Source organism: Tyto alba, unplaced genomic scaffold (assembly GCF_018691265.1).
Source record: "Tyto alba isolate M040663 unplaced genomic scaffold, T.alba_DEE_v4.0 Super-Scaffold_5, whole genome shotgun sequence".
In the NCBI taxonomy this organism is placed as follows: Eukaryota; Metazoa; Chordata; class Aves; order Strigiformes; family Tytonidae; genus Tyto; species Tyto alba.
The window spans coordinates 8,174,457-8,201,640 of record NW_024881326.1 but is presented as its reverse complement, the minus strand read 5'-3'; the positions used below and the strand labels follow the sequence as shown (position 1 = coordinate 8,201,640).

The window sequence follows — 27,184 nt, the reverse complement described above, 5'->3', positions numbered from 1 at the left end:
TAAAACCTGCAGATACACCGCTCTTGCACTGCAGCTTAGACACAGCCCCTGTTTCACAGCATATGGCTGCTCACACCGGACATCCTGCTTTCCCTTGGGGTCTTGACTAACATAAACAAGTGGTCAGGGTTTGCATATGTGGGGCTGTAGCATTCTGGTCCTGAGAAGTGTCACTCAAGAACAGTTTATAGGAGAGCTCTATCAGGAAGACCAGTCCGTAATCCTCATCTCAGCACCTGGTACCACGTGAGACAAGCCACTGTAGTCACGGCTGGATCTTTTCAGCTAAAAAATACAGTAATGAAAAACCTGAAATGGGACAGGAATAAATTCCAAGGAAGAAGTTATTAAGAGTTTGAAAGTTTATGGCTTGTTTTTGTTAGTTAATGGTCTGAGGCAGAGCTCAGGGTCAGTCGTGCACTGAATACTAGAACTGGATTTCAGAAATTATCCATTTCATTGTAAACTATGACATGTAATCCACATCCATTCTGATAGTTTAAAAAAAAAAAAAAAAACAGACACAAAAAACACAAAACCCCCAACCCACCACAACACACATCAGCCTTGGGTAGATAATCACCAGTTTTAGAAAGTCTTTTTTTTTTTTTTTTTTTTAAACCCCTCATGAAGAATTCAGGATACCAGCCAGGTGGGAACGCAGCTATAATTTTGATTACAGCTTCATCCTTTTAAACATGCAACTCAGGCTGCAGAAAACCTACTTTGGTTGACATTATAGTGTTTTGGTAGCACTTCTGTCATGATGCCTCTGGATCTCTGTTGTATTTTGGCACTGTAAATCAAAGCATTGTATTCCCCTAGAGCATTTCTTCTCTTTGTGATACTGGGAGTTGCTGAGATTTAGGGGCCTGGGCCTCATTCCAGGTCACCTCCAGGGTAGCCCTCAGCTCCATCTCCCAGCTGGAGCACACCCTTCTTTCCTTGTGACCGCTTCTGTGCCAGCAGTGGGGGATGCACGGACTTCCGTCAAACCACAGCCCAGCTGCATTGCCTAAGTGCTGACCATGTGGATGCAACACATTTACCCTTTCACCCCCACATTTGGCACCCAATTTCCTGACAGCCCTAGGTCTTACCCAAAAACACGTGGCCAGCACAGCCAAATGTTGCATTTCCCCTTCCCTGTCCTCCATAAACACCCTCATTCGAGGGCCATGGATGGCTTTCTCTGCCATTAACTCTGTGCCACCGAGAGGAAGAGCAGGCAGCAGACTGCAGCATCAGAACAAGCTCCTGAGATGACTGCCTCAGCAACGTGCAAGTCCTCTGCTGCTCTCTGACTACTCAACTTTAGACACCCCCAGTCAGTCCCTTGGGCTGTAATGGGACCACTTGATTGACTTAGACTTCGCGTTGCCTTCAGAACTGACTACAGATGTTTTCTTACCAGGGAAGGCAAAGCGTGTCACCTAAACACTACAAAATATGATTGTCTTTGTCCACAGCTGATCAGTGGTGAACAACATAAATATTAATACACTGTAAATAACCAAGACATGCTCTTCAAGGTTTATGGTTGTTTTTTTTTTTTTCCCTTTTTAATTCTCCCATATGTTAATTCCCACTCTACCTTATGATTAGATATGTTCCAAAAAGTCAGCTAAGATTTATCACTTTCAGTACAGACCATACTATGAAGTCAAACAATATTTAGCATGCCCCAGAACTTGGGTTGTAAAACATTAACAGTAAATTCTAACATGTCTGCATGTAGATATATAAAGAACAAAAGTTAATTAATAACACTCAGTGCACTTTAAAACAAAGCATGTTACATTAATGAAGAAATACTATATATATATATTTCTAAAGAAATGAAAAATTGTTCAAAAAAATTAAAAATGTTATGCTGCATTCCAAATGAAAAAGGATAATTTCATAAAGGTTAGCAAGTTTATATAGCAAAAATGACTTGAATATTCAGTGAAAAACAAATTCCTTTCCTAGCAAACACCACTGCCCTATTTCTGTGCAGAGCAGGTCATTCTATCCCTCCCATTGCTTCTCTCTCTCCCTGCTCATCTCAGAAATGGGTTAGTGGCAACACAAATATTTTCATTTCACTCAAAGTGAAAAAAATAGTTTTATAAAGGTTTTTTAAAATGAAGTTTTAGATGTTTTAATGGTTAAAAAAAAAAATCAGGAATTTCTCTTAGGGCCCCCATTTGTGTCACATGCTTAAAAAAACAAACAAAAATACTGATGTAACTCATAACACTATAGAAGACAACTAAATTGCCAGTGGTATAGGAGGACTTCCCATATACTAAAATAGCAACACATTAGCCAAGGGAAGATATTGGAACATATAATTCCTACCAATGACTTAAAATTCTACCCAAGTCCACACTGGCTAAAAGGGAGAGATGGATAGGGGTTATTTCAGTGGTACCAAATCAAACAAACTTGATCTCTGGAGGAGGAGGATGGGTTTTCAACTCTACTGCAAGTGTCTGTACCACAGCCCTCATGAACCGTAAAATTTAAGAGGCACCAGAAGCAGTTTTTCTGTCCAGTTTTTTGGGTTTGTTTTTTATCCTTTCAGTTCCTATTTCCTCCCATTGTACAACTAGAAACACAGATTGTTTGCTTTGCCTAATATTTGTCTGTCTGACTGCAGATCAGTGGGAAAAGAAAATGAAACAAATGTACAAATTCAAGTCCTTTTGCAAACGCATATTTGAATACCTACATTTTTGCAATATCAGTATGTTTAGTTGATCAGATTACCATCCTTGTGCAAAACATGAACCACTCAAGGCTACTGCATACTTGTACAGAACTGGACTAGAGATTGATTTTTTGGGATTTTGAAACCAACTCCCAAAGAGGTCATTCATGTTGTGATTAGCACAAGAAAGCAAAGCATTTAGCACTTTTGGAAATACCATGGTAGTCATAATATGAAGAAAGGAGTTTTGTCCTCCACTCATTTGAAATGGGTGGTGTCTGCAACAGAACATCACATGTAATCTTCTGCAGCTCCATGCTCATTTGGAGGAATCTGGAAAGTACCCATTCCTGTGGCTTCTCCTTATTCAGCTAACCTGCAGACATGGTTCTTCAGATATCCTCCTGCTACTTGAAATTTCTGAACAACGTGAACAATGTGCAAGAAGGAAGAGCAGGAACATTCTTCCTGGGACAAGTAAAATCACGATGGCCCTTTGTGGGTAACAGCAGGAAATTGAGAGCTGCAGCCCACAGCACAGCGTGCAGCTCAGAAAGCTCACTGCACAGACGGGCACCGCGCCCGGCGCCGGCTGGGGATGCACGGGGTTACCGAAGGCATAGCTGCTCCTGGTGAAGGACCAGACTCCCACTGATTTTGACAGAGCTGGATCTGGCTCAGCCTATTTTGTATCTGGAGATACTTTGGGAGGATCCAGGGGAAAATCTGCTCGGAAAGTCATCCAGGTGCTTGACTTCAGGGATAACCACAAGGCCCCTGGACTCCCATAGCATCTCATGAGGCACCCAAAGCAAAGCACATGCTTTGCCAAGTGGCCTGAATAGGAGCTGCTACCCGCAGGGAAACAAAAGCAATGTTTTGGGGCCATATGTGGGTCACAGAGCAACTCAGCAGCACAGTGAGTGGGAGGAGAGGTCTGAAAAGCAGGCTGTGTAGTTATCCCCTTTTTCACACAGTCCCTTTATTGGGACATAAAACCTGGTTCCTTTGAGCCTAAATTTCAGTATTTGCACAAATAACAGTTTCACCAGCCTTGCCATTCATCCCAGGCTTTGGCATTTGTCACGCCTCTTAACATCTGCTGAAACACACTGTTGGGTTTCCAGCCTCACACACACCCCATCACGGCTTGCTACCCCTGCCCAGGGCTCAGAGGCTTCGCAGACACAGGCAGCCTTCTTCTCCCAGTGAGTGCTCTGCCTGGAGCGTGCCAGGGCTGGTGGGTCTGCAGGCAGGCAGCAGCAGCAGGGACCCCCCTGGCCGCCCAGCCCGGGGGTGCGGGGATGCAGGGTGTTTGCAGCCCCATAGCTTCTCTCCTTGCGGGCAGGAGGAGCCTTGGCACGGGGCCAGTCCTGCTCAGCACCTGGGGAGCCCAGCAGTGATTTATGGCAACAAAGGTCCCACACAGCCAGAAGTCTATTCATCCAGAAAAATAAACAGTTTAGGAAAAAAGCCTCAGCCTTTGGAAGACTCTCACTCTGCAGACCAGGGGCCATCAAGAAGCTAAGTCTATGGAGAGGTACAAATCCCTCCACCCTAGTGAATTTTCACTGCCTGACTCATGTGCATCCGTTTACAGAAATACAGGGCACTAGAGAAAATCTCTACGCATCACATCTCTGCTGGATGAAGTCACAAGCAGTTAAATGTGTCCCGCCAGCCCCGTCCTGCTGAAAGGAAGTCAGGGCTGGACTGTAGGAGGCCAGCTGATGGGTGGCCGGGCTTTTGGAGCAGGAATCCCTCAAAGGAAGGTTTTTTTGGCTCACCATCACTACAAAGCTCTGAAGGTCAAGCTGCACACAGCAATTACAAACCTCATGTTATGAGAGTCATGTTTTAACTTTTAAAGTAATGCACCCTTTCCAGACACATGCTAATAAAGAGAGGCTTTATTAGCCTTCTATCCCACATAAACATAACTTTGCATACACATTAAGCTCTCAGCAATTATATCACCGAATTTTTAAAAATCCTTCAACATTCTTGTGAACACTAAGTGTAACATAGTTTAATTTTCTCTTGCTTATAATGCAGAACATGGACAATGTTCTGCATGGCTTAAAATTGTGTTGCTGGGTTTTTTAAAAAAGGCTTTAAGGCAGGCAGGGTATACAGCTCGGACTACAAGTTCCAGCCTAGATGATGAGAACCACCACAATCTTAAAGGTGATTTACTTTTTCATTCCAGTTCCACTGGTGCTTTGCTCACACAGATTGCAATACCATGAGAGTATGCATCTCTCTGCAGATGACTGTGAGGCAGTGCACATAGCACCACACAGGACAGCCTAATACTAAAAACTAGCATTAAATGGGTTTCTCTTGCGGACTCTGAGCCTTTCCATCAGTACTTCATGGTAAATGCCCTCCCTACAATTCTCTTTACCTGAGGTGAATCTTGAAGTCAAAAAACTCTACTGAGTACTGCTGTTGAGCTCAGAAGATCTGAGGTTTGCCTAGGGAAAGGTCATGTTTTTCACACACATACAAAAGTCTTCACAGAGCATTTAACTGAGGAAAAAAGAGAACCTACTGTCAGTGCCTTTTCATTTGGCTCTATTTGACACATCCTCTCCAAAAATAAAAAGGGAGTTAATGGACACAATTAGTCTGTGAGAAAATACATCAATCTCCAGATTTCTGAATGAGCTCTGCAAGAGATGAACTACATGGCACTGATCTCGCAGCAGCAGCCAATTCCTATTTCCTTCCAAAATCCTATTGGCCAGATGGTCCACAAAACTCAAGGGGAAATTACTTAAATGTTTGGAAAGGCTTTCAGTATTAAGTCAGTCTCCAAAATGAAACCAGACTACCCTTCTAATTATTCTTAAAAGTAAAGTATATCTTGCTTTTCTAATTAAATTAAGAAGAAGCAGTACTTCTAAGTTCACTTCCCTAAAGAAAAAAATCTGAATTCGAGATGAGTCTTGGTGTTATTTTTTTTCTGAACTGATCTAATCAGTTTCATACAGCAGAATCCTCGCTGGCAAAGGTTCTCCTCTCGAGCAAACTATAGGTCAGATGTGCAGTAATAGTTCCTGAACAGCTACATGCAGTTACTGTTCAATGACATATCTTCCAATTTTATGTGTTACTTGTAGGGATCAAAGTCAAAGTCAATCATGGCAGAGAGAGAAATTAACAGTGAACTCTTGATAGGAAAAAAAAAAAAAATACCCCTGCAGAATAATTTTATGAAAATGGCTAAACACATTACAGCTGAAGAACTGCAGAGCCTTAAGCAATGTAGACTAACATAATTTCCAGCACATATGCAGGAAAAGCAACAGCTAACAATTGGAAGAATTGGTCACAAAAGGGACCAAGAGTTTCTTGCAATTAACCACTGAACAGTGTGACCAGATTTTGAAACTCTCATCACTTTGCCTTGTCCCATTTAAACAACTCAAGTTCATTTGTACAGTATAAGATGAAGTAGTGCACTATATAGTGAACTATGCATTTGGGTAAAACAAATGCAGAGCCCCAGCTCAGGCTGGGGACCCCCATGCCCTCCTCTGATGCACTGCTGGCTACACTCCCGAGCAGTTCTCTGCAGGAGTTCCCACCAACAGCTACTGATGGGTTCTCACACGAAATTCTGGCTCCACTGACGCCAACAGTAATTTCTGCTGTTGGATTTACTGCATTTGCTTCATAGAAGCTCAAATTTCTCAAACAGAACAAATCCCATTTTGCACCGAGTTTCCCACTAAAAAAGTGTGTATATTCAATGTTTTCTCTGTTGGAGAAGGTGTGTTCACACTGATTTGAGCCAGAGTTTGTGACGGTAGAAATTAACCTATGCCATAACTGCAGTGTGTCCATTTGTGTAAAAGTAGCCAACAACCAACTGCACTACTACTGCCCAAAGTTCATTGCCTACTGGAAACCAGCCTCTTCATAAAGCTGCAGATGAAGGCCAGACGGACACAGAGAACATTCGCTGTTCTGATTGATTAGATACATTTACTTTCAAAGGCATATAGGACTGGATTCCTCTCATTCACTATCTGTCAGCTAGTATGTCACATGAAGCTTTCCCAGGCAGCAATGGCATCTATGTAGACTTGTACACCATGAAATACAGCGGGGCCCAAGGTACTATGGAAAAAAGTGCATGAACATGCACACAAACACATATATAAATATTCAAAACTATAAGACTGAAATCCACTGGCCCAGCTCATGAAACTTCAGGTGTCAGTGAAGCTGCACCAGAAACCTTCTCATGATTCAGTCTCAAACTCAGTTCTCATCTTCCAAGCTCTGAACACTATCTGCTTCTTTTACCTTGTAATGGCAATAGCCTGTCCAACCAGCTGCATCACATCACAAAGCAGCTGTCAAGAAAGAAAGAAAAAAACAAAGCAAAACAGCAAACCAACCTAAACATTCCACAAGGCATCCAGCTAATGCCAGCAGCTCGCTGGAGAAATGTAGAGTAGCAAGCATCTGAAGTCTGGTTTACACATGTTATACAAGCTTTAAAAACTAGCATCTCTGCTTTATCATCTAATTGTATTCATTTTAAAATTTACTCTAACAGTTTAACCATCCACAAGTTTCAAAATAACTTCCTTTTGCAGCTTCTTTGCATATTCTGTCATCCACATCCAGATGGCAAAATACACCACCAACAGCTCATTGCTCCTTAGGATAAATATGGTAACATGTGCCAGACAAAAATTTTGCAAGGTCAGCTAAAACTCTAGAGCATTGCCAATGCACATATTTAAATAACAGAAATTTAAATAACTAGGTCTACTATTTACAACAAAAGTGCCTTAAAAAATAGTAATAATAACCAAAGAACATATGAAAACACAATACCAGAAAACCTGCCTCCCGAGTGCTTTTTATTGTCTTCTAGTTTATGAACCTTCAGGCTCAGGGAGGGACATGAGATTACAGGGAATTGCAAGCTTTCAAAGATAGAAGTTTAGCTGGGTTTCTTAAGAAAACAATGCGTACGTGATTGTGCTGCCCTTGCAGCCAACCATGTTTTAACCTGTCAGCCCCTTTCCAACCAAACTCGACAGACAGATCGGAGTCTCCAAGATGATTCAATTCCTGTGTGCTTTGTGAAAACTGGAGATGGAGACAAACTCCCTTCCTCCAGAGAGGAGGGCTCCAGAGTGGGCTCCGCGGTTTGCTACCCGACGCTGTTTGCCAGCGGGCCAGCCAGGCCACACGCAGCACAAGCTGCTGCTAGCCCAGAAGGGCAGCAGGTAGCCACAGGTGGCAGCTGCTGAAGTGTCAGATCAGGGCGGGTATGGGAGTAAGTGGGGGCCACGGGTATGTGTGCTAGCAGAGCTCCTAAAGGACTCAAAGAAATTGGACTGCTGAGGTCAGAGGGCAGGGTAAGCAAGGACAAATTTGCAAGAAATTGCATTTTGTTAGTTTTACTATTTAGTTTTTCCTCAAAACCCAGGAAGCTTAAATAACTTCAGAATTTACCTTGATACATAAACCCATCTCTCATCAGTGCTTGTAGGCTACTTTCCTCTAGTCCATTTATGCTGCAAAATTGTTTTCATGTTTGCACCACCGAGGCTTACAGAAAATATGAATTTTTTACATTTTTGCACAATAACTATATTCAATAATAGAGGCATTACAGAAAACTAAATAACTAAACAAGACAGGGTTCTGAAATTAGCCACTGAGCCACCTTTAGGGATTGGCTCTCCAGCATTGATTCTTATTTGCCATTTACTCTATAATCAAATGAGTGAAAGGTGAGTATAAAGCACTAGCATGTCACTGTTAGCATTTTATATCCACTTTGAAAAGGTAAAACAAATGACATCATATGCAAAGGACTGGAAAAAACAAGGTTCCAAATAATTAATTTTAAAGACATAGTTTGCACACATGGTTTGACCCAGTTTAATCAGAAATGTATTTCCAGCTCAGTTTTGTTAAGTATGAACATGTTGACTGGCCTGCACTGATTTTGTTCGTCATTTTCTTTTCTTTCACCCAGTCACACTGGACATCATTTTCCAAGCACTCACACTGGACATCATTTTCCAAGCACTCATCTTTTACATAACTCCATCTGTCCGTACAGTTTCAGAGTGGATTTAACAGAAGAGAGAGATTAATGTTCTTGGAAATTCCCATTTATTTCTGTTACCAGCCTTTTCTTCTTTTTAAAAGAATTTGGTTTAGGGAAGTCAGGAATTAACACTGATGAAAAAGCTGACTGGTGTAAACTTAATATTCATATGTCTCATGATCCAATGAGAGCAGGGGCTTTATCGCTAACTGGGACAGCAGATGTTGGCCACAGTCAGGGGTGGGTCCAGCTAGTGGTTTTGCCCTCGCAGCAGTCATATGCAAGAACATGTTTCTGTGGCGAGGCAACAACCTTCTACCTGCTAACGCTTCCTTTTGTTTTTGCCAAGAAAAAAAAAAGTCAAGAATAATAATGTAAGAAACTATTTTCTGCCAAACCTCAAGAGAGCTGTTGCTCTGCTTCATCCCCAGCTCCAGGCACACACCCTGTTACGTAACGACACCAGCATCCATGCAACCCCATCCCGAGCACGCAGGTTGGAAATGCGAAACCTCAGGAGCACAGCCGCAGAAATGAACGGCTGTGCTGAAGGCAAACGTGGGAATGGCAAACACAATGCGTGGGTAGGGGGGGGAAATAAAAAAAAAATTAAGATGTAAATCCCTCTGTGTTGTCTTGTGCATTTCAAACACAGCTTGCTAATAAAGGTTCCTTCAGTCAGTGTTGATGCACAAACATGGATCCTCCTCGGCAGCCAGGACACAAGCCAGACATGGCTTATCAGATCACAACCAACTCCTAGAAACACACCTAGAGAACCACATGGTCAGCAGCCTGCCCTGGGGTGAGGAAAACTGCAGAAGCAGCAGCTGCCCTGTTTCTCATTCTGATTGTGTTTCCAGTTTTATAAGGAGATCCCTGGGAATGAAAACGCGTCATGCAGTCTCTGGGGACTTTTCGTATCATGCAATCACTATCAACAGCGAACAGCTTAGATAACAGGGCACTGTATAATGACATTCATGCTACTTGCTTGGCAATAAAGGAAGTCAGAAAGGAAGGAAAACCCACTGTTGGCATATGCTCCCATAATCCGAAGGAACAACCCCTCTGGAAGTTCAGGCAGTGTTTACACACAACAGGATTCAACCAGCCAGGCTCCCCATTAATAATCACGGTTTATATAGCACAGTGTCATCTCCATCCCGAACTCCACTGGCACCTACAGTCCCCATCCAGCCCTCGTCCAGCTCCCATGGGAAGGCTCAGCACTGCCACCATTACAAGGGCAGCTGAGGTGCCTGGAGCCCCACAGTCAAGAGTCGGACTAGAAGGCCATCTCTGTAATATAAAGAATTACTCTATTTTAATATTAACAACTTCAAAAGGGAGAGGTCTGCCAGAACTCTGTAATGTAAACAATGCAGGACACAGCAACCACAAAAACTTAGCAAGACAAGTTGTCTTTAATCTACTCACTATGACATTCAAAACCCAGCTGCATGACAGACAGGACAAGTGCCACGCAGGCTCCAAGCATCACCCAGGGCTGATAAGGCCATTTTCTCTCGTTCCTGATCAGAGAACTGTGAATTTGGCAGAAGCAAGAAGCCAAATGGCATTACACAACCTAACCAGAAATTTGTTGCGACTATTTGAACAGCCTCAAGAATGCACTAGGAGCTTTGCAAACATACGCAGAATCCTGATCACTTATACATGTCTGTACATGCAGATTCTTGTGCCAACATGAAAATACTCTAACTCCAACATGGAAGCCAGGGATACAGGCCATGCAAAGTCTTCCACCAGGTGGGTACCTAGAAAAATAACACTATTCAAAGAAAGGAAGAGAGGAATATAGGAAAGGATGAATCCTAAACCCTCTCTAACCTTTATTTTCCAGGCTGTAGGATCAGAGACCTGAGTTTCCAGCCTTTGTTTTGCAACTTCCTATATTCAAAACAGTTCTGACTGAAATCTTTCAAGTGTCCAAAAGAAAGGAAAGTTAATGCATCTCTTTATTCCTTCATCCCTTCTCCATTTTCAGGCATATTTGTGGGGAGCAGGCTATAATACATGCAGCGTCTCCATATGTAACCTCTTTTTCTGACAAGAAAACCATCCCAATTGGGCATCCAGAAATCTGCTGTGCCCTATGCACATGCACACCTACTCAACAGTATGCGAGCCAGGAGCTCAACAAATCTGGGAGACGTCAGACCTACTTAGGCTGATCTGCACACGCACAAAAAGCCCAGTGTATCCTGAGGGCACCACATCTACTGGCACGTACCACCTCTGCGACGTCCAGGCTGTCCCGGGCTTCACAACTGCTGGGTTCACTGGGCACATCCTACGCCTCAAGCATTAATGTGCCTGCCTGCAAAATTTGGCAATCTTCTGCTGGAAGAGATGACAAAACGTATTCTAATGTCTCTGGAAACAAATCGTCCTTCATCAAAAAGGAATCCCAGGGGAGGAATGGTCTAGTGCACCCAAATCATGTCCTGGTACTGCCTGTCCTCTTCTGCAGGTCAAAATGCACACACAGGACCAGCTCCAGCTGCCAGCAGTTGATGAAAAACTGGAGGACTTCACCACAGAAATCTGATTTTCAGAGCAGCAGAGATACACCGGTCCACAATACCTAACTCTACCCTTTCATATTAATAAAAGGCAATTGGGTATCTGTTGATATAATTTGGCTTCTGGGAGCAGAATGTTTGCAAGAAGCCTGTTACAATAAATATTTCATGTTAGACTGGAAAAAGCAAATATTAAAGCAAAAACATTTCTTCCTGGCTCTTCCCTTTTTCCATATAAGAAGACAACATCATGGACAATCTGTGTAAATAATACATTATAGTCAATTATCTATGACACATGCATATTTATTTTATGTGTGTTTTGTTGCATATTTTAGTATAATTATTCATAGCGTTAAAGCCAAGAGTAAAACAAGAGCAGACAAATCTACTACAGCAGACATAATCAGTAAATTGGTTACTTTTTTGCTATTTTTAAATACTAGGAAAAATCCATGCTAAAATTTAGCATAATAAACGAGAAAGAAAATTCCTCAACTTCAGTTAAAATAAATATTTTTCAGAAGGCCACCACACATTTCCCTTATGCCCCTTCCCTCAACATGTTTCCACTTTTAACAAAAGAAATACATGAAAAAAAATGGATAGAAAATGCTGATATCAGATGTAGCAACTGCACAACTGTAGAGTCAGAAAATGTAATTTAGTGAATTCCAGTATTCAGTAAACCCCAACAAAATGTCAGTATATTGCCAACTGGTCTCACTTTAGGTTGTAAACTCTCACAATGGAAAGTCAGAAGAATTTGCATTAATAGTCACATTTATTTTGATAATGCCCAATTATTTTGGTATGATAGTACCTTTTTTTCAGAGTATGCAGTACTAAAGACAATATATGAAATATTAAACATCCTGCTAAATTAAAACATACATTCAAACAAAGCAAATGAAATGCAATGTTTTGACATTTCTGAAACAAAGTTTGAAAAGGAAAGCGAACGAATTTCTTAAAACTTTCCCACTAATGTTTCCGTTGAACTCAACATGTTTTGATTCAAGTGAAACTGTTTTCAAACAGCATGTTGTTTAGTAAGTGGCTGCTAACCAATTCTCACAAATCACCTCCACAAATACACTAATTCCTCTTAACCAGAATCCCAAGACACTTTACAAAAACAAGGACTGCCTCCATTTTAATAGCTACAGTCATAAAGAGAGCTCCATTTCCAGCAAATTCATGTGTTTTCAAGCAATGATGAGAGGCAGCGGCAAGAAGAAAAGCTTGATCTCCTGAACTGCAGCTGCCCACATCATCCTCTCTCTCACCTTTATGAAAATATGTATTTCTTACATGATGGGAGCACTTGAAAGCACCTCCACAGAATACATACTAGCTGTTACATATTAGCTAATAACATTACTTGTGCAGGGCACTGAAAAGGCCACAGTTTGCTACAAAGTACATCTTCTGGATTGTCCACTTCCTAAAATCTGAGAAGTTACTTAAGTTTCACGTTTTCATGGAGAGAAAATGGGGATAGGGAAGAAACTACTTTTGAAAAGGTGCTTCTAAAGCAAATCTTAAAAACCTTTCAGGAATCTCACAAAGTCAGTAGGTTACAAGGCAGGCTTATAACACACGAGAGCTTTAAAACGTATACGACAAAAAATAGTTTAATTTTATTCCCAAAATCCATATTCACAGATTTGTGCAGGCCAAGAAAATTACTGCTGGCCAGCAGCCTAAGAACAGCTGAATACCAGACCAGAGAAGTGTAATTTTATCACATTTATGGATTTTACAATTGAAATTGGACATTATAATTTAAAATTACTTACTGGAAATTTCATTATGACGGGACAAGGGGCTGACCTGCACCTGCGTCTACTAACCGAGCGAGCTGTTTGACCCCAGCTGACAATGCAAACTGGCTTTTAAACTCCATTTCCCCACAAACGCTTTGGAAGGGCAGGATCAAACAATCATCCCACCAGATTTTGCTGCTGTCCACCCAGGCAGCTGCAATCTGAATAGCTGTGCTGCCTCCAGACCCAGTCGTGCTTTGCTTTCAAGCCAGCGGGAAGATCGTGGCTGGGACAAACGCTGCTTTCCTCCCCAGCACGGGAGCCGCGATGCCCCCGAGGAGCTGAGGGCAGCATTGCCACAGAGCCCGGCACGAATCCGCGTGGCACTGGGAAACGTCCCGAGACGTGCTCTCTGGAGGAGCTCTTCCCAGCAGCGAGCACAAGGACCATGTGGTTAGTGGCACTGGTTCTGCTGCCAGCTGTGCCGGCCGGTTGTCCTAACCATCCCTCCCCGCTACGCCCCGCACCTCATGTAGTGGGTGGTCCACACGGTGCTGGCCTCTGTTACTCAGGGGGTAATTCAGGGAGCATGGAAAAGGAGGTGTGGCAATTGTCCATGACAGGGTAAAGCTGTGGGAGAACCCCTCATGTTTCAGCACTTCCCATCCCCAGTGCTAGAAGCCTTGCTGGCTGACTTGGCAGACTTCTGAGCAACCTTTACACAGACATAAATCAGCATGTAGTTTGCAGGACAGCAAATTACCAGGCTCATGACTTCATCTGAATAACAAACAAAAACAATTCTTTAATGCTATTTGCTTCTGTTTGCTCCAAAAAAGCAACACAACAAAGGGTTTGCTACTGCCACAAGTTAGCTCCAGCCCTATCCCAAGCACTGTTCTAAGCTCAAGCACCAAGCACATCAGAAACCCTTCTGGCACAAGCACTGTAGTGCTTTTAACTGTTCTCAGATGGCCTTCACAGGGCAAAAGTTACATCTCTGCAGCTAGAACTCAGCAGCTGCCAGTAACACTGTAAGAAGCAATTGTATTTCATGATGTGCCTGCTCTCACACATGTCAGACTGACTAGGAGGAGTTAATGCAGGCTCATCTCTTGCTTTCTCCAACCAGCCAGGCTCTCCAACTCCACTGATTTATTCTGAAGAGATAACATATATAATGGAATACTCCTGGTATTGTAAAACTCGGGCATGCAAAGCACTGGTCACTCTGATGCACATCTTCAGATAAGCGTGATTCTGGATGCTGCTGAGCAGTCAGGAGTATTGAAATCAGTGTCATTAGTGAGGTGCTTAAAATGCAGCAAAGTGCACGAGTGGGGAATTAAGAGCTTTAACTATTTCCTACTGTGCTCACATTATCACCGCTGCATTTTTAGCATGTTCTCTTACCTTCAAAATAGCATGTCCCAGTACCACATCTGAAGTGTTACACAACATGAGCTCAAAATGCCACCAGTTTAGGATGAAAATGCATTGTACTCTCTCGTATGGACATTCAGATCCAAAACATGGAGGAGCTAGAAGTGCCAGGCCTGCCAACAAATTATTTGCAAGGATTTTAATACTCTCTAACGGCTGATATGGCACATCTAATTATTGTACACTGCTCTGCTCAAAGGGCCCCTATTGTATAGAAGCACTCCACAGCTGAAAGGTTTTTTTCACATCCTTACTCTTCTATTTTTGATAAACTAGTCCTACACTTAAGATTCTTAACTGAATTCCCCTGAAATATTTACTAACTAGAACCAGGACTTCATAATTTGCTAATTAATTTTGCATGTATGATCCATTATTTTAAATTTCACTGCTGAATATAGTTTGACATTGCCATGCAAATAAGCACACACACTATGGAAAAAAAGGCTCCTGACTGACAACTAAATACACACGATACACTGCCTATAAAAAAGCCAATCCCCCTACAATTTTTTTGTATTCTCCAAATCAGTCATTCATAATCTAGTAGGCTGGACTGATAGTAGATATATTCTGTTCACTGAGATTCACATGTCCTGTACTCAAACCAAGATTGGAGAAGACCTCTGGGAACATATGGTCCCACCTTCTGTTGAAAGCAGGACCTTAAGTTAGGTTACCCAAGACAACACCCATCACCCTTGGGTATCTCCAGCGAGGGTGACTCCACCACCACCCTGGGAAACCTATTCCAGTGTTGACGGGTTTTTATGGTAAGTATTTTTTTTCTTACAACCATATGGAATTTCCCCTGAGCAACCTGAGCCTGGTTCCTCTTGTCCTGTGCATCCCTGTATTTTCAGCTTCTATACAAACCACCACTGAAGCACTTGAAAACTGTGACTAGATTGCCCTCAGCCTTCTCTTCCCTGAGTTGAAAAAAAAATCCAATTCCTTCAGCCTTTCCTTCTTCGCGGGTAAACTTCTTCAACCCTCTAAGTGCTTTGGTGGCTCTCTGTTGGACACTCTCCAGCTTCCCAATGTCTCTCTGGAACTGGGGGAGCAAAGATGGGACACAGTATTCCAGGTGTGGCCTAAGAAGAGCAGGGGAAGTAATCACTCTTCCCAATTTTATTGCTACACTCATGCTGATGCAGCCCAAGACACAGTTTGCCCTCGCTGATGCAAGGGTGCACTGCCAACTCCACATCCTTTCTGATGAAGGAGGAAAAGGACCAACACGGTGGTGTGGAAGCTTTAAGAAATGCATGCAGACATGTATGAGAGTGTATTTAGGAGTTGCCGGCAACTGAGAGAGAAGAAGAAGAAACACATCTTGTATTATGTGGACTTCACAGGTGTTACTAATCATCCAAGGCATGAAGAGGTTAAATACTCCAAATCACACCTCTTTAGTTTATTAATTACATTACAGCTGTACACAGTAAGCTTTCAAGGCAACCCGTTCATAAGCATCACAGCATTTCTGATATTATTACAGCCGCAGTAGCACATATTAAGCTCAGACTTATGCCTGAAACAGATCCGTGTTGCCAGGATTAGCAGACTATCTCCATTATTTGTTCACAAGAATCTACACAATGAGTTGTTGACGCTATTCAGTACACTGCAGCAATACTTCTTTATACACTGCTGCCTACAATATATTAACTAGTTTTTCATGTGGACAAGATAATCAGCTGTGCTACTAAAAACCCAAATAAAATTAATAGACAGACAGGCACTTCTACCAACTGCTAGTGAAACGGAAAGTAGCATTTTAGCATTTCTATAAAGAACAACTGATTTCCCTACTTGACTCATCAAAATCTCAGTGCCTTGAAGGCTATGATTGGCTTGAAAACTGTAACTGACCACAAATGATAACAAAATACCCCAATACAACATGAGATTTTTAACGTCTCCATTTGCACCAGTTTGGAGACTCTGAAATTGCATTTCAGCTTCATGATACATTCTTCATAAGAACGATTCTGAAGTTTTCAGCTTATATATATTTACCTTATGGAACGCACTGAAATGTTTCTTATATTTAACCTTCCAATAACTGCCTGAGGTGCTACCATCAATTAAGGTTTTCAATGCAGTCCACAGATTTTAACACTTCATAACCTAGCATGGCCTTGCGATTCTTTTCACAAAGTACCAAGTCTCAAAAAAAAAATGTTGCTTGTTACCATTCCTCCCAACTTGGTCTCTATTACTTCAGTCAGTTATTCAATGCGATTAATTATGAAGAACTTAGCAGACTTTCAAATTGTTTAAGATAAACTGAAAAGTCATGTTTATGCTCTGCTACACTCCTGCCACTGTACATCAACAGTAGAGTAACTCATAACTCATGCCAACAACTGAAGCATGATTCAATGCCAAGAAGCAGCTGCATGTGAAAAAAACCAAACAAACCAAAAATAAACAAAACCACTTTCTTACTCAAACCTCCTTCCTTTTTGTATTCAAAGTCTTATGTGACTACACAGAAATAAAAACGCTAGCTGGGCAGAGCCACTACGGGAAGGCAGGGTTGCTTCCAAACTCTGCTAAGCCCCAACAACAGCACTGCTTCATCTTCATCAGTTGTATTACCAGGAAGCCACTACTTCCCTTTTGATTTTCAGTCCCAAACCAGAGCACCTCTCTCAAGTTCCCTGTGCCCTCAGACTCTATTAAAGATATAACCACCTTGCACACACAGCAGCTGCAAATTTGTCACAGTTTATCACCAGCCTGCAAGACCATACTCCAAAAAATGTCAGCCCCTGGAACTCGCTAAACACACAGACCTCTCATTCCCTAGAGGCCACACAAAAATGCTGACCCCAGGAGAAGGCTAATCCACATCATTAAGACAAAGGAAGTCAAAAGCCCCAGACAGGTGCCTCTTGACATCAGAAAACAAGCAAATTGCACAGATGCTGTTGATGACCTCATTTGGCCCATAGAAACGTTTTTAGAAAGATGAGGACTCTCAAAGCACAGCTGAATGAGTAGGATTAGGAGCAATTCCTCTTTATCTTGATAACTAAAAAACCAAAGCAGCTATCAACTCAAGAGTCCCAGTCTCTTTCACAGCTCAAGAGCAATTGTTTAACCCAAACACTTCAAAAATGGCACCCACTTCAGTTGCCCCATGTCTCCCTTTCCTCCTCCACCCACCAGAAAAATGACCCTGCACTGAAAATTAAAAGATAGAAAATGCATTACCAGGCTCCTGCTGAACACATGCCACTCAAAGAATTTGAAACTAACAGCTGATGTCTTTGCAAAAAAGATATTTTGCCCCCACCCCCAACTTGCAGTTTAGTTATTACTAAACGCACAAGCACAGTCCAAGATACAACCATTCTACATCAAGGGTGATACATGATCATTGTCCAGATCTTCATAGCAATCGAAATGGAAGGAAAACAAGGCACCTATATAATTCAACTTCTGGAATTAACGGGATTAGCCAAAGAATTATTAAAATCACAACACTGTCAGGTCTCGGTGGCCCTACCTACACTGCAAGTTACAGCCACAAGCACGCTAAGAGCAGTACACATTGACACAGACATTAGCTTCACAACACTTTCAAAGGTACCACCTTTAACAGTACACCACGTCACGATAACGTAGCAACTACTACCAGATTGAAAAAAAAAGGATAGTGTTTATAAATCTCCTAATTGTTTTCTGCAGCTTTATGCCATCCCAAGCAACAAGTGATTCGAGCTTCCCCAGGCAGCCTGTGAGACGGGGGTTCCAGGGCACCGCAGCTGCAGCCCACGGAAGAAGCAAAACCCCAAAACTTGCAGGTGACACCTTCAGCCATCTCGCTTCCTCCCAGCTGACACCAACAGTTATGTGATGCAAAACATCGCTCTGCCCTGTCTGAAGGTCGTTACTGCTCAGCAGCTCTAAAACACCCCAGAAATGCTGGCCCTCATACTTTGGAGAGCAACCCCATGTCCCCCACACGGTCTTTGTGGTCCCTGGCCTCAAGGCTTCCCAGGAAGATGGACAGCCCGTGCAAAAGCAGTGCATGCGTCCCTTCCTGTATGCCTTCAGTTGAGATTGTGCAGAGACTGGATACAATCTGACCTTCAGCACTTCAAAGTTCAGGAAACAAAGGCATGAAAGAGTAAATATTCGTAATTCTACAACTGCTGGCAAATGTACTACTTCCAGTTGCCTTCAGAGAAGACTCTCTGCTATCACCTTCCATGACGTTATTCAGAATCACCTCTTACACAGTACTGTTCTTCAGATTTCAGCTCCTGGAAGCCAGCAATTAACCGAAAAGCTCATCTGTCATTTCAAGAGATAACAAAGCCTAAGTCTCATGACTTCTGGGTACCATCCGATTTTTTAATATTTAGTTCATACTTTCCAAAAGGCTGAAGTTGCCAGTATTGGCATATTTACATCATACTACTTCATAAGTTGTCAAAAAATCTGCTAGCTTTTAGTCAGTTATTATATGTGAATCCCAACTTTATAACATTTCTAGACAGCTCTAGCATTATCATGGGTACAATTTATACCTCTTCCATTTAATTTAAAAAGACACTGAACTGGAACTGCTCTGGAATAATTCAGTATGAACAATACTCTCCTTCAATAAATCTGTTAAACATTGTTTTCCAAATCTAATGATGAATCCTCTAAATTTTATTTTCATTGTAATGGAGCTGCATATATTAAAACATATAGCCTTATGAATCATCTCCACAGCCAACCAAGCAATTTAGTAATCTTGGACATATTTTATTTAGCCTGAAATAAGCTTTGCTTTGATTATGTGCAAACTACTACGTGCAGCTTCTGAATGCATGGAAGATTCCAACACCTCTAGAGAATAAAAATGTGCTCTAATGACATAAGTACGTTATGTGGATAACTGAGATTACTTTATAATATAAATATTTATGATCACAAGCCTATACTAGACAAACTCCAAAATTATTCCAACATTCCCTAATTCACTCCATCAGTCCTAGAATTGTATAGATCAAAGGACAGAGAGCAGTGAAAAAGAAAAGTGAATACCATAGCCTAACTTTTTATCATCGTTTCAGAAGCAGTTGTTCCATTGTAGCTGCACTCCTGACAAAACTGACATTTGCTCTGGTTGCAAGGCCAGCACCAGGGAGACACCACCCGATTACATTCAGTTGGTGCTCGGCATCTTCTGCAGAGATATTCCCAAACACACTGGAGCTTTGGACCATGTGAAAACTGTTCACAATGGAGACCAAGCTAACCGCCTGCAGTTTGGAGCCCACGCTTTGTCCATCTCATCACCTGTCTTCTTCAGCCATCCAGTTCATTGTCATCCTCCCCCAAAGAGCATCTCCATCCCCTAAGCAAGCCTCAGCAAAGCACCCTACATGCAGTGATCACATGTATTTGTATGAATAAAGCCTTTGTTATGGGTGTGCTTGCACTTAGCCAGGGTTACACACAGTCCATCATCTCCCCATCACATGATGAATGTACACAAAGCTTCCCCTCAGCCTTGAAAGACCCTGTCTCTCCATGCCTTGCTTAGACATTGCAGCTAGTCCAAGGGCAGAATGAGCTGAGATTCAAATCACCCGTTATCCAGAGCTGGCAGACCCTGGCCTCTTGTGTGCTTAGAGAAGAGCATCCTTTGGGTACAATTTTTAATTGTCATTGTCAATATTTCTTACATATTTTGGCAACTAACATTCTAGTGAACGACACGATAGCTCAAAACATTTTCTTTTGCAGCAGAGAAACAAACTATGTTTCTCCTTCCTGTTTCTCCCATGATTAAGCAGCTGATTCACTCTCAACATCCTTAAAAGATGACTAGATTGAAATTTTTTCACTCCCAATATAAAATAAATCCAGGCATGAAACGAAAGGCAACTACTTCAGAGGTCATTTGGGAGATTTAAGATCTTTTTACAGGTAGAAAACTCTGTGACTACACTGGAAACAGCACCCCTGAATGTCTCCTGGCTTCTAATCTGTCCATATGAACCCCTGAGCCTCTATTTTTAATTTAGTAGTAATGACTGCAGTATCTGAACGACAATCTCAGAAACAACACAGACTTAATCACAGCAAAGAGTTACATGAGAAAGGTCCTGCTTCTGACATCAAAATAAATTTTAAAAATGTAGTATGGGAAACTAGAAACTCCCCAGAACTGCTTCTGAAGAGGATTTTCCAGCATCTTGGAAAGAATATCTATAGCTTCAAAGGGACACCAGAAAGCAATCACAGCAGATCTGCCACCACAGGATGGACACAGAAACATAACATTCATTTCATGTCCTGGAATTGGAGAAAGACGAACAGTCCTGCATTTGTACATCGGGGCCCACTTCTGCATTCTTCCTGCAATAGGGGATCAACGCAGGAAGGGCCTGCACCAATACAGGGACTCGTCCTGCAGGAGCCTGTCAGCAGTGGGATCTGAGGGGGAAGCAAGCCCAGACAGCTTTCTCCAGTGCTGTCACTGTTCTGAGGTACCTCCAAGGGTTCAGCAGCATGGCCTTTTCCTTCCTGCGTCTGCCTTCTCCAAATGGGAACAACACAGACGTGGTTACCTGTTTTGTCAGGTCTCTTCTCTTCTTAGGTCATTCTTAGGAAAGGCTTCACAGCGAAAGAACGCTTTTCTATGCTACTTCTTACAACTTAAGGTGTGCATTGCATAGTGTACGTACCATGTTATGGCAGACAATGTTTAATTTCTGTAGTTTCTTGACGGGTAGTTCTGCTTTGATATCACAGCGATAAAGGTAATAATGGAAATGAAAAACTTCATAGCCTGCTTGCAGAGCAGGGTTAACTGACACCTCTGTCTTGAAGAGTACTGCTGTTTTAGTCTCATCTGAGCTCTCCACTCAGGCCAAATTTAGCTACTGATGTTAATTTGTGCCAGACACTCATTTAATAATTTTGAAAAAGATAAAATAACCACAGGACAGAAATACAGGCAGAGGGAAGTGAATACAAAAGCCAACACACTTATCTGACTTGTGTCAGCAAAGAGACATGAAAACAGGACAGAAGGAAGGGGCACAGAGTTTCACAGGTGAAACCATTTTGCATCACACAGAAAAGACATCAAGATAAACTAGACTATTACTGGAACAATATTGTCCATCTTCTTAAATGGTGTTAATTTCTGCTTTAGTAAAAACAGCTTTATCAAGAACAGCATCATAAACTAAAGAAGCATCCAAACCTTATAGACTTGTCCATATGTCCCATTTCCAACAACCTGCACCAGTTCAAATATTCCTGCAGGATCCTGCAAAAAAACAGGAGAAATAACATTATTTGCAGCAAAGAAACCACTTCATAATGGAATGTAACTGTATACAAGCAAAATGAAAACATCTGTGGCACATCTCCTAATGATCTGTATTACACACTAAGGGGGAATTAGTCAAATAACAGTATAAGAAATGCATTAATATTGAAGTTTTTAGTCAAGTTGTTCAAAACTCTATACACAAAACAACTCAGTGAAGATCTGTAGCATGGCAATACAGCAGATGCAACAAAAATGGAGATGTGTGAAGAATACCAGATGTCAACTGAATAAGCTAAGTGGTAGAATAAGGAATAAACTCAAGGCTTCCTAAGCCTTAAAACACTGAGCTAGCCTGGAGGCTGCTATGAAACAGCACTAGCAATGTAACAAAGGAAAGAACCTAATAATAGAACTGAAGAGATAGTAAACAAAGTACCTGAGCCCAATGAAATGTACCATCCCAGGCGATCTTAACGCTACGGGTGGGCTGAGAATGCCCAACTGCCCTGTTTCTCAAACAGAACAAGGTGAACTTGACTGACGTACTGAATTCTTGGCTTTGAACCCAAACTAGATTGCTGTTAATTTACACAAAAGATTCACGTGTCAGGTAATCAGTGCACCATACCACATGAACCAACTCTTGTCCTACTGGGCTAGCAACAGTTGTTCTAAAACCAACCACTGCAGCAGACGTCCTTCGCCAACGAGATGTTGCAGCCTTTCAGATATAGAAAGACCATCTTGTTGCAAGGCATGGGCAAGTAAATGTTCACTCCTGCATGACTGAACACATTAAGAAATCTGTTGCTCAGTTAAAATTCACTTGAGAGATTTATATAAAAACATTAAGAACTCAAGAGACCAGTTTCTTGGTTTCTGGCTGAGCCATTTATCAGTCCGCTCATTTCTTGGGATGATATCACTGAGAGATTTATATAAAATATTATTAACTCCATGTGTCAGTTTTACCACACCTGTTTCAGCAATCTGTCATGTCAGTTGATGCCTGTTGGTACTGTTGAGGGATGTGATACAGAAAAACATTATCTCAGAAGTACAATTTCTATGAACCTGGTTGCAAAACATCCTTTTTTTTTTTAAGGTATCAAGCTACTTCTCCGCTCCACTTATATGTTATTCTTTTAATATAAATAATGTTTTCTTTGCATCTGATATGGAAATGTTTACCTCAGCAAAATCCCAGTAGAAGCATACAGACTGTTTTTCTGAGCAGATTCTGCCTTTACTGGCACAACTGCCATGATAAATGACAATGGCTTTCACTGTCAGAGCAACACAGCACAGACTTCCACAACTGAAAGTACTAATGAGTTCATTTGGTTTTGCCTTTAAGTTAAATGAGTTTTAATCTTATACTTCCGGGATTGTCAAACTCACATGACTTTAAAAAAACAAACAAACAAACAAACAAAAAACAAATTAATCAACCAGATCAAATCATTTACTTTTGACCCACGCACAAGCTAATCTGTGTCATCTCTTTTCTGTCTCTTATTTTTAAAACAAGGTTGTAAGGCATGGCCTTCTAGACTTAAACCCCAATTCCAAAAGCCCTCACACAAAAGGAAATCAATAGGACCACTCAAGTATGGAGCTAAGCACAGGAATAAGAGTGCTTGCAACACTGGGATCTTCATAAAGTGCTTTGCTTCCTTCTCATTTCTTCATTTTCACGAGTCTTGGATATAAACGAGCCACACGCTTTGCTTCAGCAGAGCTAAAGTCAGCAATAACCCCCTGTGACTGCTAAAGCAACAGGTGGGTGGTACCAACCCCTGCTTCACGTGCAGCCTTCCTACCGAGCCGCGCTGTGGGGTGCACGCACTCTGTGCAGTAAAACGCTCGGCAGCTCTCTGGGGAACTCTTCCAGACAAGCCGTGCCACCACGCACAATATATCTACTGTCCTTCTCCACGGGAAGCACGAGCATCACCCCATTTCCACAGCTCTTCTGCAGAAAGTAGCACTGCTGAATTAAGAGTCGTTCATAGCATGCAGAAACGTAGAGGAACTGCATTTTTAACTCAGAGTTTGTGATTGCCTCTCTCACTTAAATACGTGCTTTGGCCTTCTTCTTCTTCTCCAAGATTATTTATTATTCAAACATAGTAATTTAATGTGCCTCAAAATCAGCTTCTCTCCTTCCAATCAATTTCATTCTGAGAACGTCCTAATGACTTGCTTCTAAAGGTTTCAGACACTCTAGGAAAAACCCAAATGATTATCTAAATAAATGTTAGCATTAACTTTAATATAGCGAAAATCCTACCCTGTCCTTGCTAGCCAACTGAGCATTAACGTCTCAAACCTCCGCAGCTCTGAGTGCAGCCAAAATACTTGGCCATCGCTCTTCTTTTAATCAGGGCACCATAGTGAACCAAGCCTTGTTAAGAATCATAAAGGATATTAATCTGGCCTCTGACTTTGGTCCTTGGATTGCCCTTGTTCGCCTGGATATCAGCACTGCATCGTTTGCTGGTATTCTTCACATTGGGCCAACTTCTTAATTATCTTGGAGTTAGGTATCATCTTTGATGTAGTGCTTCCTCTCAGCTACCATTTAAGCCCCGTGGTCCATCTAACCCTTCACCTTCACCTGCCAAATTGCTAGGTTCACTTTGACAGATGCCAAAATTCTGGCCTGAACATTCATCACTTAAAGGTTAATTACCGTAATGCACTGTACCATATGGTGGCCTTCTTGCTTTCCTGCAAGTCATCTGCAGAGTACTCAAAAGGCAAGAGCAAGACTGCCGACCCAGAGGCACCCAGGCCACATCCATCTCCTCTGCAAGGCAGAATGAAAAGCAATGCACACAGCAATAGTCCGACAGAAACACACTTTTCACAATCTCTGCAGCTAAACAAGATACAGGTGTCTGAAGCTCACATTCTTCTGCAGGGCCTCTGCACCTAATGCAGAGATCAGAGGCTTTTTAACCACCTGATGAACCCAGGACAGAAGCACCCCAAGAAGATACTCTGGCAACATTTGGAAACTACAGCCCAAGCCACGTCTTTCCAGGAAAAGGAGAAAGCCCTGGCGAGCACCCATCTGGAGCGGAGCATGGCCAGCTCGTACAGTTTGGAAATGACCCTCATCACAGCTCTGCCTCCCCGCTGGAGCCCCGGAGGGCGGCGAGGCTGGTGGGAGCTCAGCACCAGCAGCTCCCGCCGGCCCCGGGAACACCTCAGCCAAGGCAAAGGCAAAGCACCTGTCTTCTCATCTACAGCCCAGCCTCACTCGCTTCCCACTTCCCGCTAAGCACGAACCCCAAACTAGGGCTGCTGACGTGCTGAAAAGGTTTCCTCTGAAAGGACAAAATCATCCCTTGCCCTGTCAAGGCTGAAACTTGCAGTGCTTACAGTCTCTGGGAGGTTTCAGCACTGGACCTTTTGACACAAAGCCTACTGTCTGGTTTGCAGCACTACTCTTTTATAAACTTACATTGGTTTTTTATCATTTATTCAAGAAGATAAGATTCATCTGCTGAAGCTCTAAAGAAGACCTTCTCTTATTTTGTCTTACTGCCCTGAGCAGAGCCAGGTTAAACTTCTGCTTGCCTAGCCAGGGGCCTTGTGCCATCTTCACAAACTGCCTTTCTTCTTTCTGCCTCTGGTCTGGAACACCCTCCTCACCATGTGATTATTGAAAAGGCTTCTCACAGCCCTTGTTCTTTTTTTTTTTTTTTCCCCCCTGATATTTTTTAGAAAATTGCTTGCTTTGGTTTCACTGTCTGGGGCTGACTGCTTTTTGCCACAGCTCAACTCTTTCCTCTTCTTCTGTGAAGAGGGCTCCAGAAAAAACTGCCCTGGTTGGCCTGGGTCGATAGGTGGCCAGCTTCTATGTAAAAAAAATCAAAGTGGAACTAAAAGTGGGCATCATACCTAACCCTGTTAAGTGTTTGTGGATGTGAAACACTAACAGTGTGGCTTTTAATGTGGCCAAAGTTTGGGTTATGTTAAAAAACCTAAAAACACAAAAGCATAACGATAAAAATTCATAGCAAACTAGGTGAATGCTGACTTTTTTTTAGGTTTGGGGGGAAAAAAAAAAAAAAATCCTAAACCTGGACAAAAAAAAAAAAAAAAAAAAAAAGCCACAAAAGCCAAAACCCCATGTACATATTTTCTCCCAGAAAATAATTTCTCATTTGTTTTCTCTCCACAGCTTCACATCACCCTTACGGATGTCAGTAGGAAACACTATCCCGGGAGGGGAACAGCCCTCTCCGGCGAGCGGCTCCCAGCGGGGCAGCGCAGCGCTCCCGCGGGACGATCCCACCAGCGATGGGGACGCGACCTCCCGTGCCACGGCGAGCCCCGAGCGGGCGGCCAGGAGCCCAGCTCGGCGGAGCCGGGGACGGCTCTCGCCCACCCGCGCCCGTGGGGCCCTCGCCCCGCAGCCCGACCCTTCGTCGCCCGCGCGGGTCCCGGTGTGGGCGCGCACGGCATCGCCCCGCTCCCCACAGCCCGCGCCACCAGCACGGGTGTCCCGCGGCCACCGCAAAAGACACCCCGCAGCGCCAGCGCCTCTCCCCACGCGCGGCAGAGCGAAATCCCCCCTCAGATCTAGGGGAAAACAACAACAACAAAAAAATATAGAAAAAAAAAAAAAGCGGGTGAAGCCTTTGCACGACCCCGCGGCGAGGTTGCGGAGGCGAGGAGCGCGCTCGGGCAGCCCCAGCCCAGGAGGTTTCACTCGGAGGACGCCCGCGACGGCGGGACGAAGCGGGCCCGCCGCAGTCCCGCGGGGCAGCCCCCACGCGGGGCAGCCCCCACGCGGGACGCCCCCTCCGCCCCCCGCCGCCCCCTCCTCACCCGCAGCGCCGCCAGGTCGATGCCGTCCAGGCTGCGGGCGGCGCAGTCCCGGGCCATGGCGCTCCGTGCCGGCAGCCGCGCCCCCGCCGCCCCGAGCTAACGGTCCCGCGGGCGGCCCACGGCGGCCCGGCCGTGCCCCGGCGAGCGCGGGGAGGCGGGCATGCCCGGCCGGCCGGAAAGCCCTTCCCCGCTCAGCAGGCGCGGAGGCACCCCCAGCCCGGGCGCCCGCCGCCGGCAACTTTGGCCGAGACAGTTCCTCGGGAAAAAAAAAAAAAAAAAAAAAAAAAAAAAGTTTGCGAGGAAGTGACGTGCCGCGCCGCGCCGGCGGGGGTCGGGGCCACCTGCCGCCCGTGGGGGCGGCCGCCGCGCGCGCCCCCCGTTCCGGACACGTGGGGAGTGGGGGGGAAGGTGTGTGAGGGGGTGTTTTGGGGGGCGGGGGGGGGTGTGTGTGTGTGTGTGTCGGTATATTTGGAAGCGCGTGGCCCCGGGGGAGCGGGC

At 43.5% G+C, this 27,184-nt stretch overlaps 1 protein-coding gene across 6 annotated transcripts in view; it reads right to left on the bottom strand.

Annotated features, from left to right (window-relative positions):
- The window catches only part of NRK (Nik related kinase), a 105,340-nt gene extending 78,377 nt beyond the window's left edge, over nt 1–26,963 (bottom strand). For 5 of the 6 annotated variants that reach the window (XM_042807450.1, XM_042807453.1, XM_042807451.1 and 2 more), the window contains exons 1-2: nt 26,687–26,963; nt 21,770–21,835 (exon numbers count right to left, since the gene is read on the bottom strand). In XM_042807450.1, the coding sequence (XP_042663384.1) occupies nt 21,770–21,835; nt 26,687–26,743 (123 nt within the window). In that variant the 5' untranslated portion in view covers nt 26,744–26,963. Of the gene's footprint in view, nt 1–21,769; nt 21,836–24,536; nt 24,592–26,686 lie in introns of those variants that run through there. The other variant, XM_042807452.1, reaches the window with a different exon arrangement.
- Nucleotides 26,964–27,184: the final 221 nt, after the last annotated feature.